Source organism: Abramis brama, assembly GCF_963993115.1.
Source record: "Abramis brama genome assembly, chromosome: 4".
NCBI lineage: Eukaryota > Metazoa > Chordata > Actinopteri > Cypriniformes > Leuciscidae > Abramis > Abramis brama.
In genome coordinates, this window is record NC_139966.1 from 37,020,878 (window position 1) to 37,036,500 (window position 15,623).

The window sequence follows — 15,623 nt, forward strand, 5'->3', positions numbered from 1 at the left end:
ATGTGTAGCAAAAAAGTAGGCAAGCTTTGGGACATACTACTTCGTCATCTTTATCGGACGGATCTGTCGCGTGCATCCTGTCACGTAAACTGCCCTGTCAATCATCTTGTCACAGTTAAAATCCTCTATTAAATCTAATTTAATTTCCTACCGTTTCGGAGAGAAATGTAGTAGCACGTTCATCTGCCAGTGGGTCTTTCATGGAGACTGTCCTCATGTGTTTGCAATTTGAATATAATAATGCATTTAATGCGCTTCACCAACGGAACGGACGTCGCTCAAATGCCTCTAGGCGCAATTGGATAGGCTAGACCTAAAACCAATCAGAGCGATCGTCATCGTGTAAAGCCCGCCTCAACTTTTCTGATTGGTGCCACGATTTCGACGGCATGGAAATGGGCTTGAATGAGCTCTTTGCCAGACTACTTGCAGAGCAAATCTAAATTTGCCGGAAGTTGTCTGGGTTTTCCCAGGCTAGCTTGGTCATGGAATATGCTAGAATTAAAGGTGCCACTGGCCCCAAATGAGACTGATACAACATGTATGTGGTACATACCTGTATTATGTAGTCAAATTCTGTTTTCCAAACATTTCAAAGCTTTAATGGAGGGGGGCATTTTTAGTGAATAATCATTAACTATCACACAAAGCTTTTGTATAGCTTCAGAAGATTGGAACATATTGGATATTTTCTGGTGCATTTATTGCACAGCTTTAGTCTCATTTCATTTACTTGCCTGACAGAATTGTAATTTTTAGGTAGTGAATTCGGGTAAATTGGGACACATGCATTTTGACACTGAGATGACTACGAAAAAAAAATGCCCCAATTATCCTGAATCAACCCTACATGTGAAGGAGATTTCTAGATAACTGCCATCCTGACCCACTGTTAAGAGTTTTAACACTCTAAATGGCATCTTTAATTCACCCATTGGACAGCTACGACATTACAGCTACGGTATAATCTGATTTATGCAAAGTAATTACGGACTTTCTTATTTACCTTTACAGGTTATTTGTTACATTTAATGGTTTCCAATACAGTATTTGGATAATATCTAGTATTAGATAAAGGGAACTTTTTGTATTATGAATGTACTGATTAATTGTTCTTGTTAAATCTTTGTGCTGTTAACTTGATTAAATGTCAAACTTGAGAGTAAATGTCAAAAATTTTAGTGCCAGTTAATCAAAAGTAACACAAGACTTGTAAAATTGTTACAAAAATGTTAACAATGCTTTTTTTTAAACTTCCTATTCATCAAAGAATACACACAAAAAAGCAGCTGAATCATATCTTCACTTATATCTAACACTTCAACTTTAAGAGTGAGAATCGACCCAAAATAACTACATTGCAGTTCATGAATTAGTTTAAGTTTAATTAGTTTATTAGTTATAGCTCAGTTGCAGGGTAACAAAAAAAACTTTTTGAGTGATGAGAACATTTTAAAGAGGCAATCATAATGCAGCAAAACCGAAAACTGCTTTGTATGTCATAAGGTGTAAGACAGCTGATAAGACTGAAATACAGGCTTTTGCTGTACAGAACTGGAAAACATTATACGTTGACCCAAATGGAAGACATGATGTGTGAGAAACCCTGTCGTCACCATGACAACCCCAACCTGTGCGACAGAGGGACCCAGCAGAGATATCTAATAAATATAACTAAGATGTCATCTCATACATATTTCAGGCGAGCAGTTTAGATTTTTTTTTAGTGGAACATTATATTGAAATTGGTCATTGTTGAACAAAAAGATTTAAAAGCTGAGAATCTTGTACAGACTATGAATTCAGGCATAACTGAAGATTTACTGATGCAGTTCAATTATATATTTCTATACTTATATACTTATATACTATAATTCCTAAGTTTAGTAGGTAATTTCAATGGGGACCTTTTTGCTGTTTTGCTTTGTTAAAACAGAAATTATAAAGAGTAAAATAAGCACATGGACATAAACACAAGATAAAGCATCTAAATAATAATGAATTGAAATGTATTTTATTATTATTCATACAGTATATGTTTTTTTTTTTTTTGTAATCGAGTCAGTTTTTGAAAGTTGAATCATCACATTTCAGCACTATTAATGATAATGCTAAATGATGTCCAGTGTAAACCAGAAATCATTTTTTTGTACCTGGAATGGTAATGAAGCTGTGAGGGTATACAAGACAGGGAAAGGAAAACACTGAACTGTAAAAAAATATATAATCAATAAGTTGTGACAACATATGTTTTTACATTGCTTCTTTTTATATGTTACACAAGATTCAAATCATTTTTAAGTCAGTTTAATATAATTTAAGTTGAAATGACTTAAACATCCAAGTTGATTGTACTTAAATATTTTAAGCAGCAACTTTTTTTTACAGTATGCTTCAAACACTTCCTCTCTTCTATAAAACATATATATATATATATATATATAATATGTTTTATAGAAGAGAGGAAGTGTTTGAAAGCATACTGTAAAAAAAGTCTCTGTGTGATGTATGACAAGCAACATTGTTCTAAAATTACATTTTTAAACCTCACTTTCTTTAAACACACAGAGAAATGCTTTCACACCTTGTTTTTATTGTTATTATTATTATTTTACATTTAGTCCCTCCTGTAAGTCCCAATCAAGATGCATGCATTTGCAATCAGCGTCTCGAGTGAGCAAGGTAATTAAGTACTGGCGACACAGCAGTGCAATGCACTGTTTTTTCTGTCTGTGTGTGTGTAATTATCTCCCCTCGGTCGACAGAGACCTGAATGAAATATCAAGTATCATTAAAATCAAACCGCAAAGTGCGGCTTTTTTATTTTCTTTATATATTTTCTTTATATATATATATATATATATACACACACACATATTGTCACGTACTGCTCAGAGACACGAAGTAGGAGATCCAAATGCAGCTTTATTTTGTGGGGCAATCCAGAGGCGTAATCCAACATACAGGCTAGGGTCATACACAGGAAAGCAGTCCAAAACAAAGAAACAAACAAACAAACAAAACAGGCAGGGACCAGAGGCAAGAGAGTAATCCAGGGACCAGAGGCAAGAGAGTAATCCAGGAAACAGGGCAAGATATCCAAAAACAAGAAACAAGACAACCAGGGAAACGCTCAGAATAGCAGTGTAACACTTAACAAGACTTCGCGGTGAGTGAATGAATGAACAAGGTATATATAGACAGACTAACAGGATGAGACAGGTGAATGCAATCAGTGAATGAGGTACAGGTGAATGTGATCAGTGATAAGTGATGATGAGTCCGGGCAGTGAGTTATGGGAAATGTAGTTAGTGAGTGAATATGATAGTCTGATGTGGACTGCCCTCTGGTGGCTCACAAGGGCAGCTTCAGCTGGTGATCGTTACATAGCCCCCCCTTTAAGGAGCGGATTCCAGACGCTCCTAAAAGTGTCCAGGAGGGAGGTGGAGCGGAGGCGGACCCGGGGGCGGGACGGAGGGCCAGGCCCGTGCAGCGGAAGGGGACCTGAAGACTCTGGTTCGGTGGCGGAGGTCATCGTGTCTGGAGACACAGGCGCAGAAAGAGGAAGAGGAACAGATTCAAGCTCAGTATCCGGATCAGTTTCAGGCTCAGGAACAGATTCAGTCTCGGCGGGACGAGACACTTGACGGGCGGACGTGACGTGAAGCTCAGTCTCTGGATCAGCTGAAGTGACGTGAAGCTCAGTCTCTGGATCGGCAGAAGTGACGTGAAGCTCAGTCTCTGGATCGGCAGAAGTGACGTGAAGCTCAGTCTCTGGATCGGCAGAAGTGACGTGAAGCTCAGTCTCTGGATCGGCAGAAGTGACGTGAAGCTCAGTCTCTGGATCGGCAGAAGTGACGTGAACAGTCTCTGGATCAGCAGAAGCGCACTCTGAGCTTGACGGGACCAGCGGCGGCGAGGGCTTTGAGCTGGGTAGGACCAGCGGCGAAGAGGACTCTGAGCTGGTTAGGACCAGCGATGAAGAAGGCTTTGAGCTGGACAGAACCAGCGGCGAAGAGGGCTCTGTGCTGGACGGGACCAGCGGCGAAAAGGGCTCTGAGCTGGACGGGACCAGCGGCGAAAAGGGCTCTGAGCTGGACGGGACCAGCAGTGAAGGGGGCTCTGTGCTGGACGGGACCAGCGGTGAAGAGGACTCTGAGCTGGTTAGGACCAGCGATGAAGAAGGCTTTGAGCTGGACAGAACCAGCGGCGAAGAGGGCTCTGTGCTGGACGGGACCAGCGGTGAAGAGGGCTCTGTGCTGGACGGGACCAGCGGTGAAGAGGGCTCTGTGCTGGACGGGACCAGCAGTGAAGAGGGCTCTGTGCTGGACGGGACCAGCAGTGAAGAGGGCTCTGTGCTGGACGGGACCAGCGGTGAAGAGGGCTCTGTGCTGGACGGGACCAGCAGTGAAGAGGGCTCTGTGCTGGACGGGACCAGCGGTGAAGACTCTAGCTTGGCGGGCATGTCGCTTGCTGTCTTGGCTTCGGCAGATCTGGCATGAAGTGCAGGCTCGGCTGGACTGGCGTGAAGTGCAGGCTCGGCTGGACGGGGGTGCCACGGAAGGAAGCTCTCCAGACATCTGGAGAGTGCCTCTCTCCAATCCAGACCAGAGAGATCGGGGAGCTCCCTCGGGTCGACCTCCTTAGCCCCCAGCCGGTAACATAACTTAATAGCCTCGTCACCCAGAGAGCAAGAGGCAGCGAGAGGAAAAAACCCCCAGGTGTACTGGAACAGATCGAGGCTATCCAGGGCTAAGGCCGCGATCTGTCCAGCGAACTCCCGGCTCATGCTGGGAAGATCAGGTGAGATCCGTACTGCTGTATTACAGGAGGTCATAGCTGCTGGATCTGAAGTGTGGCGAAGTCTTCTGTCACGTACTGCTCAGAGACACGAAGTAGGAGATCCAAATGCAGCTTTATTTTGTGGGGCAATCCAGAGGCGTAATCCAACATACAGGCTAGGGTCATACACAGGAAAGCAGTCCAAAACAAAGAAACAAACAAACAAACAAAACAGGCAGGGACCAGAGGCAAGAGAGTAATCCAGGGACCAGAGGCAAGAGAGTAATCCAGGAAACAGGGCAAGATATCCAAAAACAAGAAACAAGACAACCAGGGAAACGCTCAGAATAGCAGTGTAACACTTAACAAGACTTCGCGGTGAGTGAATGAATGAACAAGGTATATATAGACAGACTAACAGGATGAGACAGGTGAATGCAATCAGTGAATGAGGTACAGGTGAATGTGATCAGTGATAAGTGATGATGAGTCCGGGCAGTGAGTTATGGGAAATGTAGTTAGTGAGTGAATATGATAGTCTGATGTGGACTGCCCTCTGGTGGCTCACAAGGGCAGCTTCAGCTGGTGATCGTTACACATATACACACACACATATATATATATATATTTATATATATATATATATATATATATATATATATATATATATATATATACACACATATATACAAATACATATATATACATATATTCTTCTGAGAATATAAAGCAAGAGTCATTTCTTAAATGCATTTATATATATATATATATATATATATATATATATATATATATATATATATATATATATATATATATATACATATATATATATATATATATATATATATACATACATACATATATATATACATACATACATATATGTATAGCCTATATATATATATATATATATATATATATATATATATATATATAAATGCATTTAAGAAATAACTCTTGTTTTATATTCTCAGAAAGGAATGGGGATGATAGTCAAACGGTCATTATTTGCATTGCTTTAGCTCATCACTCAAACTCTGATTCCCCGGAGCTTCTTAGCACCAATGCTGTGTTGTAAGTTGACTTAATATTTTGAAGGTAATGGGTTTCCTCACTTTTATTAAGTTAAGTAATGAACTTCATGCAATTGAAAAAATTAAGTTATTTGAACTCAACAATTCCACATAACTGATTTTTTTTTTTTCAATTAGGCATGAAGTTTATTTAGTGCAGAATTTTAAGTTAAAGAGATAGTTCACCCAAAAATGAAAATTAGCCCATGATTTACTCACCCTCAAGTCATTCCAGGTGTATATGACATTCTTCTTTCAGACAAATACAATCGGAGTTATATTAAAAAATGTCCTGGCTCTTCCAAGCTTTATAATGACAGTGAATGGCTGTTCCTGTTTGGAAATCCATAAAGTGCATCTATCCATCATAAAAGTGCATCTGTCCATCATAAAAGTACATCTATCCATCATAAAAGTGCATCTATCCATGATAAATTGCTGATAAATTGCACGATTGTATATGTCTGAAAGAAGAATGTCATATACAGCTAGGATGACTTGAGGGTGAGTAAATCATGGGCTAATTTTCATTTTTGGGTGAACTATCCCTTTAAGTCAACTGATCACTTGCACATTGTGTCACATTTTCAATGATTGTTGTCTGTCCACACTGAAAACATCACAGCCAATCAGAACATCTTTGATGTTTAGAGCCCAACAGTAACCGCCTACTTTGTCTTTTTCACATTAAATGAAATGAGTTATAAGTCATGAATCAAACCAGCTCTAAGTGGAATCACGACATTATGAACATTGGGAAGCAAAACGCATGAAGGAATCATGAAAGGACAAAGGTAAAAGACTGTGTTCTTCTGAGGGAATAAACTACTCATTCAACAAAGCACTCTAATGAAAACAATATCAAATTATTTCCAATAAATTTCTATTAACTATAAGAATATTTCAAATATGATATATAATGTAGAATGTATATGTAGTTTGAAAAGATTAAGTCACTCCGCAAAACTTTATAGTGGTTGTTGCTGAGCTCATTTGCCACAATTTACATTTCTATACAGTTCTCTGATTGGGTCTCTCTTCAGAATTATAGGTAGTGTAGATCTTCATCACAAATTTGTCTATTAAACATGATTTTTTTTTAATTTTTTTTTTTTATTTAAGCTGAAATTAAACTGATAGTATACTGACTTGCGACTATTTGCTTTTCAGGATATTCAGGACAATCTGTTTTTCTAAATTTTGAATTTAAGCACTGGTCAAGCTCAAGTCAGCACAATCAATCTGTCAGGCCATATAAACCATATAAAATTATACAAGCCATATAACCATATAAAAACCCAGACCTTCCGACCTTCTTTAAGGTCTTTATTATGAATTAATTAGTTGAATTAGTTATATTTAATTATATCACTCATATCGCTTAAATCACAACACTTGTCAGTTTGCACTGTCAGACATGAATGTGTTGCTCCCAGCAAACACTTGCCTCTCACACACATGCATGTACAATTGTATAAGTGCAAATGTGTTACACTCATTTAGATTGACGTACAGAATAACTGTACAGACTATTCAAACACACATTAGAAACAGAATAGCGCATCTCCCAAGCTCTTCACCAAAAGTGCTCGAAATAGCAACAATTTTTCCTTTCATGCAGCGTCTCCCAAACGCAATTGGCGGGGTGATTGAACTGTGTAATTAGCTGTAATTAACAGTCATTAGGGTTGTTAAAGGTCCCCCCCGTCAGGCCTCGGACGCAGGTGTGGGATTTCGCCATGTTTTAACGCTCCCAAAACAACTTTTATAACCCTTGTCATTATAGTACAGCTACATCCAACAATAATTCAAGTTTGCTGAGGTATATATATTACTATTGCTCTTTTAGGGTTCTCATTTGTACAAACACCTAACATTAAAGGTGCGGTTTTGGCAAAATTTCACAGGCAAGAAAGACATTGTCTATTTTCAATAGTGTAGTGATGTATGACGCACAACTCACACAGAAGTCATTTTACAAACAAGAAGCTTTCGGTTTCTAAACACGGCGAATCCAAGTGAACAACTTGAACCTGTTGCAAAATATAAATATATATACATGTGGCATTATTGCTCGGAAAGTATGCTCAAACTGCTTGCATATTACTGTGCACTTTCTGGCTGCCGTCTTCTTTTGTTTCAGATTACCAAGGCTTTCAAGTCCTAGCTGTTATGGACCTCACTGCTGAGAGACACTCATCCTCAAAGCCAAGCTACAGTATAGATGTCCCGGGATTTACTGCCACATCTACATGTTAACACTGTTTTGCTTTTAAAGACATTACTAAAGTGTCTTAATTGTCTGTATATCACTCAAGCTGATGGTTCTATGGGGGGTTAATGCTAAAGCTATGTACGTTTATTAATTATGGAGCAAGAACCCCCATAATGAACCATACCACCGAAGATAACTTTGGTAAACTCAAATTAACTTGCCAAAGTGGTCCTGTCTCAACTGCATTTTAAATATATTACTACCATTCAATGATTCAACAAACATGTATAATAACCTCAACATTTTTGTGGTTTGTAAAGGTGATGATACACAGGCCAACTTTTTGAGCAATGTTGCTGGGCAATCTTGCCGAGCGATTGTTGCTTGGGCACTTTCCTATTGAAAATGGGCAATACATTTCTATCTGGATAATTTAGATCGATCGTGGGCCCTGTCTCATCTGGTTGCCCATTGACGGCAACATTGCCCAGCAACATTGCCCACAAAGTTGCTGTGTATCATCACCTTGACAGAACGTTCATTTTTGGATGAACAAAATAATTGAATCTAATTTACGTTTTGACACAAATCACAACTATAATTAATAATTTAATTTAATTATACAATTAATTAATTAATTAATCAATCATTTTAATCAAAATGGTTAATATTAATATAATTCATCCATCCATCCATCCATCCATCCATTCAATCTCCAGACCATTTGTCCTCTGTATGGATATGTATTATATGAGTTCAAAAAATTAATAATATAAATAATATAAAGTGATAAGTCTAGCAAACTGATTTAGTGCCTGACATTTTGTCCACATTGCAGAACTTCCCACTGATGGTAAAGCCTCAAACAAAAAGTGTCCCTATAATCATTTGATGCCACTAACTGTGTTTTTTTTTGTGTTTTTTTTGAGGATACACAATGCCTCCTGTCAGGAGGAAACGCCCCAGTCAGATATGTAAACTATATTATCACCCAGCTCTAAACTGCTAAATGTGGACAAACCGGCATTAACGCATTAGAAACATTAGCACTATGAATTCATTAAGAATCTGTGAAAAGCGTCATACAAATACAATTGACAACCTTCAGTAAACAGACTGTGGGTGGCCCATGGGCGAGATAATGGTTTACAAAGGACAGTTTTTTGTGTGAGTTTCTGTCCCTTTTTCCCTGGCTTTAACAGGTGGGCATTTGTGTTTTATTAGTTGCAAATACATCCAAAGCTACAAGTACTCCAAACAGCAGGGATGTACAAAACCTCAAATCACCTTGTTCTTCATTTTCTTGATCAACAGCAGTGGTCTGTCTTTATCTGGATGTAATGAGCATGTTGACATGAGGCTCTGCTTAGCTAATGGAGCAACGGTGCAGGGACACCCAGACACAGCGAAATGCTGAGCTCCCACTGACAATCTAATGAGCCTGCTTTGATAACCGAGGCACAGAAGAAAATGCATGCGAAGCAGGCCTTTACCACCCTTCATGAGAAAGAGTTGAGGTACTCAGATCAGAACCTAAATGGACTTCCAAGTCAGGAAGAAAAATGCTAGCTCAGGTGCTGAGTGACAATATGACCTCAATGTGAAGGATACAGGAAGCTCAAGAGGTTTGTTTGTGCAGATGAGGTGGACTAAAGACTTTAATGAGCAGAGTCGGAATAAAGAGCACCAATAGCGAACAGCAGCTCATTAGTCGATATGAACTTTATACCCTCAACTAAACACGCAAACTTTGCTTAGTCACAGTTTGCTTAGTTATAATCCACTGACGGTTTCCCAGCATTTCTTTCAGCATTTCGTGTACATTCTGCACAGCAACATTTGAACTGTATTTCTATGTAAACACCGCATTGTCATTGTTTTGGAGCCATGGATTTTACACTTGCCAAGAACGACATGAGACCTGATGCATGAAGTTAGTTGGACAAACTCTGAGTTTCAGAGTAGATTTAGAGTTGACAAAACCATACAAATCCAACATGGTTTAGATAAGTAAGGTTCAGCGGGCTCATAACACTCGCTATAAGCGTTCTCTGTCAACTCAGGTTTGATATTAACTCTGAAGCCTGTGCACCTGAAAGTGTGTCATGTGCAGCGAACAGCCAAGTGTCAGTTTGATTCACTTCTTGTGACCGAGATGACACAATTCACTTTTTTGTTGAAGATGAAGAGATAGTTATGAAAAATATCATGAATTTAAAGGCATTTGCAAGGCAGGAAAACCATTGATGCTGCAACGAAAATTTGAGAAGCCAGTTGAAAGAAAGTCAGATATGCCTATATCAAATGCATGTGTATCAACTGAATTTAAATGATAATGTATATGGGTTCACAAAGAGCTCAAAAGGAAACGCATAATCTTAATCAGTTTATAAGCTTTATATATTGAAGCTTGTATTTCTATGTATATATTTATTCATTTAAATCCAGAATTAAGCATCAAAACAATGGCAATTTTATCAATATAAACTGCTTTAATTTGGAGCAAGAGATATAAGGGGGAGTGGCTTTATTGAATCAGATATATGTCACTGCTCACAGCTGATTGGTCCAGTTTGAGTTTGCAATCTCTTACCCAAAACATAACCTACTACGGAGCGTAGCGTACTATGGCAATGAACCTCATAATTCAGTCAAATGAGCAGAACATTTATAAAATTGGTAGGTGATTCATGAGGATGGGATCTGTCACAGAATGTAAAGATGTGGACTTTTGTGAATGGAGTAAAACAAAACAAACAGAGCAGTTCTTACCCAAGATCTTTCTCCATACGACAGCCCTGCGAACCCACCACCTCTCCCAACGAACAATAGGCCTGGCCAAGGAAATCCTGCAAACAGAGAGAACATAAAATGAGGCTGGGAGATATTTTTTTAACATAGCAATATGAAAGGTCAGTATTTCAAATAGTCTATTTATAACACGTCTGAGGTTTCTTCGGCTTTATCTGTAATCACTGGGTCAGAGCAAAGATAAGATTCATCATTTTGATCATTTTGAACATAACTATAGTACAATATGTCCATGTAAACACTATTAGGTTTAGGGCAATTAGGACAATTTAGGACACTATTAGGACAAACACATTTACATACGGAGTGAATCTCCTTATCATTATGTGTGTACAGGACATGACTCACTCGTGAAAATTTGATGATTGACACATAGCCATGATTGGTTTTGCGTGTTTGGTATCCACTATTTTTCACCAAATGAATATTACAGCAACCAAAGACTTATGTTCTACCGTTTTTAACTAAGCCACCATTGAAAGAGGTGTTGTGTTTCATTCATGTCTGTAAGGCTGCTTCACTCTTGCAGTGTTGCCTTGTCCACTTATTATAAGTGTTATTGGGCTTGGCTCATAAAGCATTCAATTTTATAGAGTTATAAAGTGGGAAGGTGCGGGTCTTATTTTCAACATAAAGCATTTCTATCATGACAACTCTCTGAGAGATTGCCATTGTAATGCGATTGACATGGTAATGGATATGGAAATGTTAATGTATTTGGTCTTGGTGGAATAGATCTGCTACGCTGCGGCTGCAGATCAAGTACAGAGACTTGCTACTGCCAATACATTCACAGACATTGCTGTTAGCATGAAAGACATGCTGCTGCTGCTGCACATATAACATACATGAAAAAACCCCATAGCAGATCTATACAGGTGGAGCTGGGGAGGGTGGAGGGTTTCTGAAAGTGCGCTGCAGATTGCTACCAGCAAACCTACCAGTATTTGAATGTTGAGCTGCAGCTCATTGGTCGCTGATGCAACAGCAACCAATCAGTTGTGCTATGTAGATAATGATTAGATCGCTACCAAATGAGTTAAGAACCTATCAACCAGCGCCATTTAGAGTTTAATGCCAGATAGGTATTTGGATTTAGTATGGGCTTGTTCTTGTTCGCTGTATTTTTAGGAAGATCTGGCAACACAAATGAGTCATGTGATATCTTGTACAGCACATATAGAAGATAGACACATCCCATATTGAAATACGTCATTGACAACTAGTTGTTCAGTTCCATATACACTGCATAGAATATTTGTAAATGCCATTGTTGCCACCTGCATTTTTCGGGAGTTAATTTGGTTGTAGAATGTGGTTGTCATTCCCGTAATTTTACTGAACTATTGATGTACAAAACAGGATTAAGTTCTAAAAGGTGAACTGACAATCAAGGTGTGTACACACTGCAGGGTGTACATGGCCTATATGGCCAAATTTACATGTACACCAAAACACCACAGCCCTGTGTGCTTGTTGAGCATTTAATTTCAGAATCATAGGCATTTATAGAGAGTTGGCCCTCCCTAACAGCTTTCTCCCTTCTGGGAAGGCTTTCCACTCAATGTTGGAACGTGACTGTGGGGATTTGCTCCCATTCAAACACAAAAGCACTGTTGTTGGGCGATGGAGTTTGGCTCTCATCCCTAAGGTGTTCAGTAGAGTTAAGGCATGGAATTGCAGTAGGCCAGTTTAAGTTCACAGTAAATCTTTTTTTTAATGGACCTAACTTTCCCCAAAGGGGCATCTCCATGCTGCAGCAAAAAAAAAAAAAAAAAGCCCTCCCAGACTGCTGCCATAAAGTTTAAAGCACTTAATTCTCTAGAGTGTCACTGTATGGCGTTAAGATTTATCTTTAATAGAATTAAGTAACTTTCCCAAACCCCAGTGGAAAAATATACTGGATGGACTTTTTAATGTAATGAAAGGGAATGATGACTATAGGCTGTCAAGCTTCAAATAAGCTTGACCAGAGGAGAACTGGCCCCACCGACTGAGCCGGTCGGTGGGGCCAGAAAAGTTTTTTTCTCCATTCTGTCACCTGATGGAGTTTTGGTTCCTTGCCACGGTCGCCTCTGGCTTTTAGCTTGCTTAGTTGGGGACGCTTAATATATAACAATCTTATTGATCTTCCTGCATTGACACCATTATATGAGAACTGAACTGAGCTGGACGATAACATCACTGTTTTCTCCAAAGCGGCTGTATAGATAAATTAACTAAATTAATTAATAATTTACAACAGAAATGAACCCTCACTGAATTTACTCAAGCTTGACTATGACACTATCTTCTAGGCAGAGATGGGCACTCAAGTTAGAGCCTTCCCAGGTGAGATAGAGACCTGGACTCGAGTCGCACTCGAGTCACATTTTAATAGACTTCAGACTTGACTCGGACTCGACCTGAAATGACTGGCGCCATCTTGCGTCCACTTAGCGTTTGTATTCAAAATAACTACTTGTCTTGTTGCCAGGACGATTGTTTTATACATTGTTATGGATTATAAAGTAACAAGCTGGATTTACATTATCCCTCAAATCTTAGGACCTTTATTACAAACAAAACAGATAATAGAAAGATCATATATTTTGTCTATATAATAGGACAAATAATAGGATTTTTGAGTTTGAGAATTTTTTTTTTTAAGGCATGAAATGTATCGAGACTCGACTCGGACTTGTGACAAAAGACTCCAGACTTGACTCAGACTCCAGTGATAAAGACTCCAGACTTGACTCGGACTCCAGCTTAAAAACTCCAGACTTGACTCGGACTCCAGATGAAAGACTGTTTCTAGTTCTGCTGTACAGCCGAAACAAACTTTGTTGCATTATCACTGTAAAGCTTCTTTGAAACAATCTGTATCATAAAAAGCGCTATATAAATAAAGGTGACTTGCCTTGAAAAAAGACCATGAAAGCAATAATATAATCAAAAACAACATTATTTCAAGGGCTGAAGCTGTTCACACATCATGTTGAAATGTTGTCACCCATTTGATAAATGATCATAAGTGAAGCGCAACATAAGACTTAAAAAAGCCATTAGAATTCAAATTCATCTTGGCAGAGCTGTGAAGTTTCTGCCCCACTGACCTTCGCAATAGCAGTTTAATAAAGGGTAGGTGATACTCTTTGTGCATATGCTGTCCGTATGCTGAACATAACAGAATTCCATTTACTATATTTTGTATTAATAAAAATGTGCATCAATGGAAAGTCCAGTGATGGAGAGAGAATGATAAAATGACCCAGGAGAAAACTAAAATAAGACATCTAGAGAGTAAGAATGAATGAGACCAACTGCTTTGCCTTAGCAAGTATGTTTGTATTTATATTTAAAGACGTAATTTTATTGTAATACTAACTAGTGGCTGACATATAGGGGACATTTCTTTTTCAGAAAAAAAAAAAAACAGCAGAGAAACAGAACAACTGAGGGACATACTGTACAGTTCTACACATGCATATGCATCTTAAATTAAACTTTAAAATGCTTATGCATTTTAAATTAAATTAAGTTAAATTTTGCATGTCAAATATCCGTTGTTAAACTGATTGAAAAAGTTGTGTATATTGAGAAGAGAATAGGGCCAATCACTAAACCCTGAGGCACCCCAGAGATTATTTAATGTAATTTTGAGTCTTTGAAGCACCTGCCATTGACTCAATCTAGAGAAGTGCACCATTTTAAAGACAACATTTTTTTTATTTACTTTAAAAAATAATTATACACAATTAACTAATTATTGGTTAATCAATGGTGTGAGCATGTACTGTGCCATGTTTGACATTAATGATGGCATTAGTTCTTATGTCTTATTACCAAATGTGACATGGTAATTTTAGATATTTGAGAATGAAATAAGACTTAGTGCTATGGTGGAGATGAAAGACTTCACCTATAGTTAAACTATTTGCATTATACTTTTATATCAGCTTGCAGTCTATGCGGATTGTTGTGTTCCCTGGGATAAAAAAAATCATATGGGTTTGGAATAACATGATTATTTTTGTATTATTATTTTTTTTTTTCAACAGTTACTAATTTAGACACTAGTCTTTTCTCTTTGAGTTCATCCTCAGTTATTTATGAAACGCTACACTTTCCTACTGCTATGCTGCTCCTACGCTACATGTCCTACTGCTTCTCTAATTACTGCTGGCGACTCGACTTGCAATTTGTATTCTTGAAGATGAATACGAATAATCAATCTTTATTGTCTATAAACTTTACAAAGACGACCTCCTCTTCCTTTTCCCCTCTCCATCTATCTCTCACTGTTTCTTTCCCTGCATGTGTGTTTTTTTCCCTGCAGCAGTTTCCCTTAATTGTCACCTGACGATGGAGCGTAGTCACTCTTCGCATGTCAACACATCCAGTAATGGTTTTATGCAGTACCAAATTCCCTTTGGGATTGGACAAGCTGTGTATGTCTTTCCAAGTCAGGGGGGAAGAGGGCGATATTGATTTCTGGGTGACCGAGGGAGGGAGTAAAGCACTAGGAAGAACTGTGTCTGATTTGGGAGATAATTTGGAGGTGGTAATTTTCAGGAATGAAACCTGTGTGCACACTGCAGTCACTGAGTGTGTTTTCAAACACTCTTGTGCATGATGTGTGGAGAGATCAGTTTATCTGTCTCTTTCTCCCAGTGTGTCCACATGATCACGGCAGAAAACAATAGCAGTACAGATGCTGGGGAGCTCTGCCTGGGATACGGAAGGTTTCCAGGGA

At 38.6% G+C, this 15,623-nt stretch overlaps 1 protein-coding gene across 1 annotated transcript in view; it reads right to left on the reverse strand.

Moving 5' to 3' along the window:
• Positions 1-15,623, reverse strand: part of LOC311081015 (copine-8) — a 138,321-nt gene that overhangs the window by 49,215 nt on the left and 73,483 nt on the right. The window contains exon 6 of the mRNA XM_084111354.1: positions 10,847-10,923. Coding sequence (XP_083967480.1) covers positions 10,847-10,923 — 77 coding nt within the window. The remainder of the gene's footprint in view (positions 1-10,846; positions 10,924-15,623) is intronic.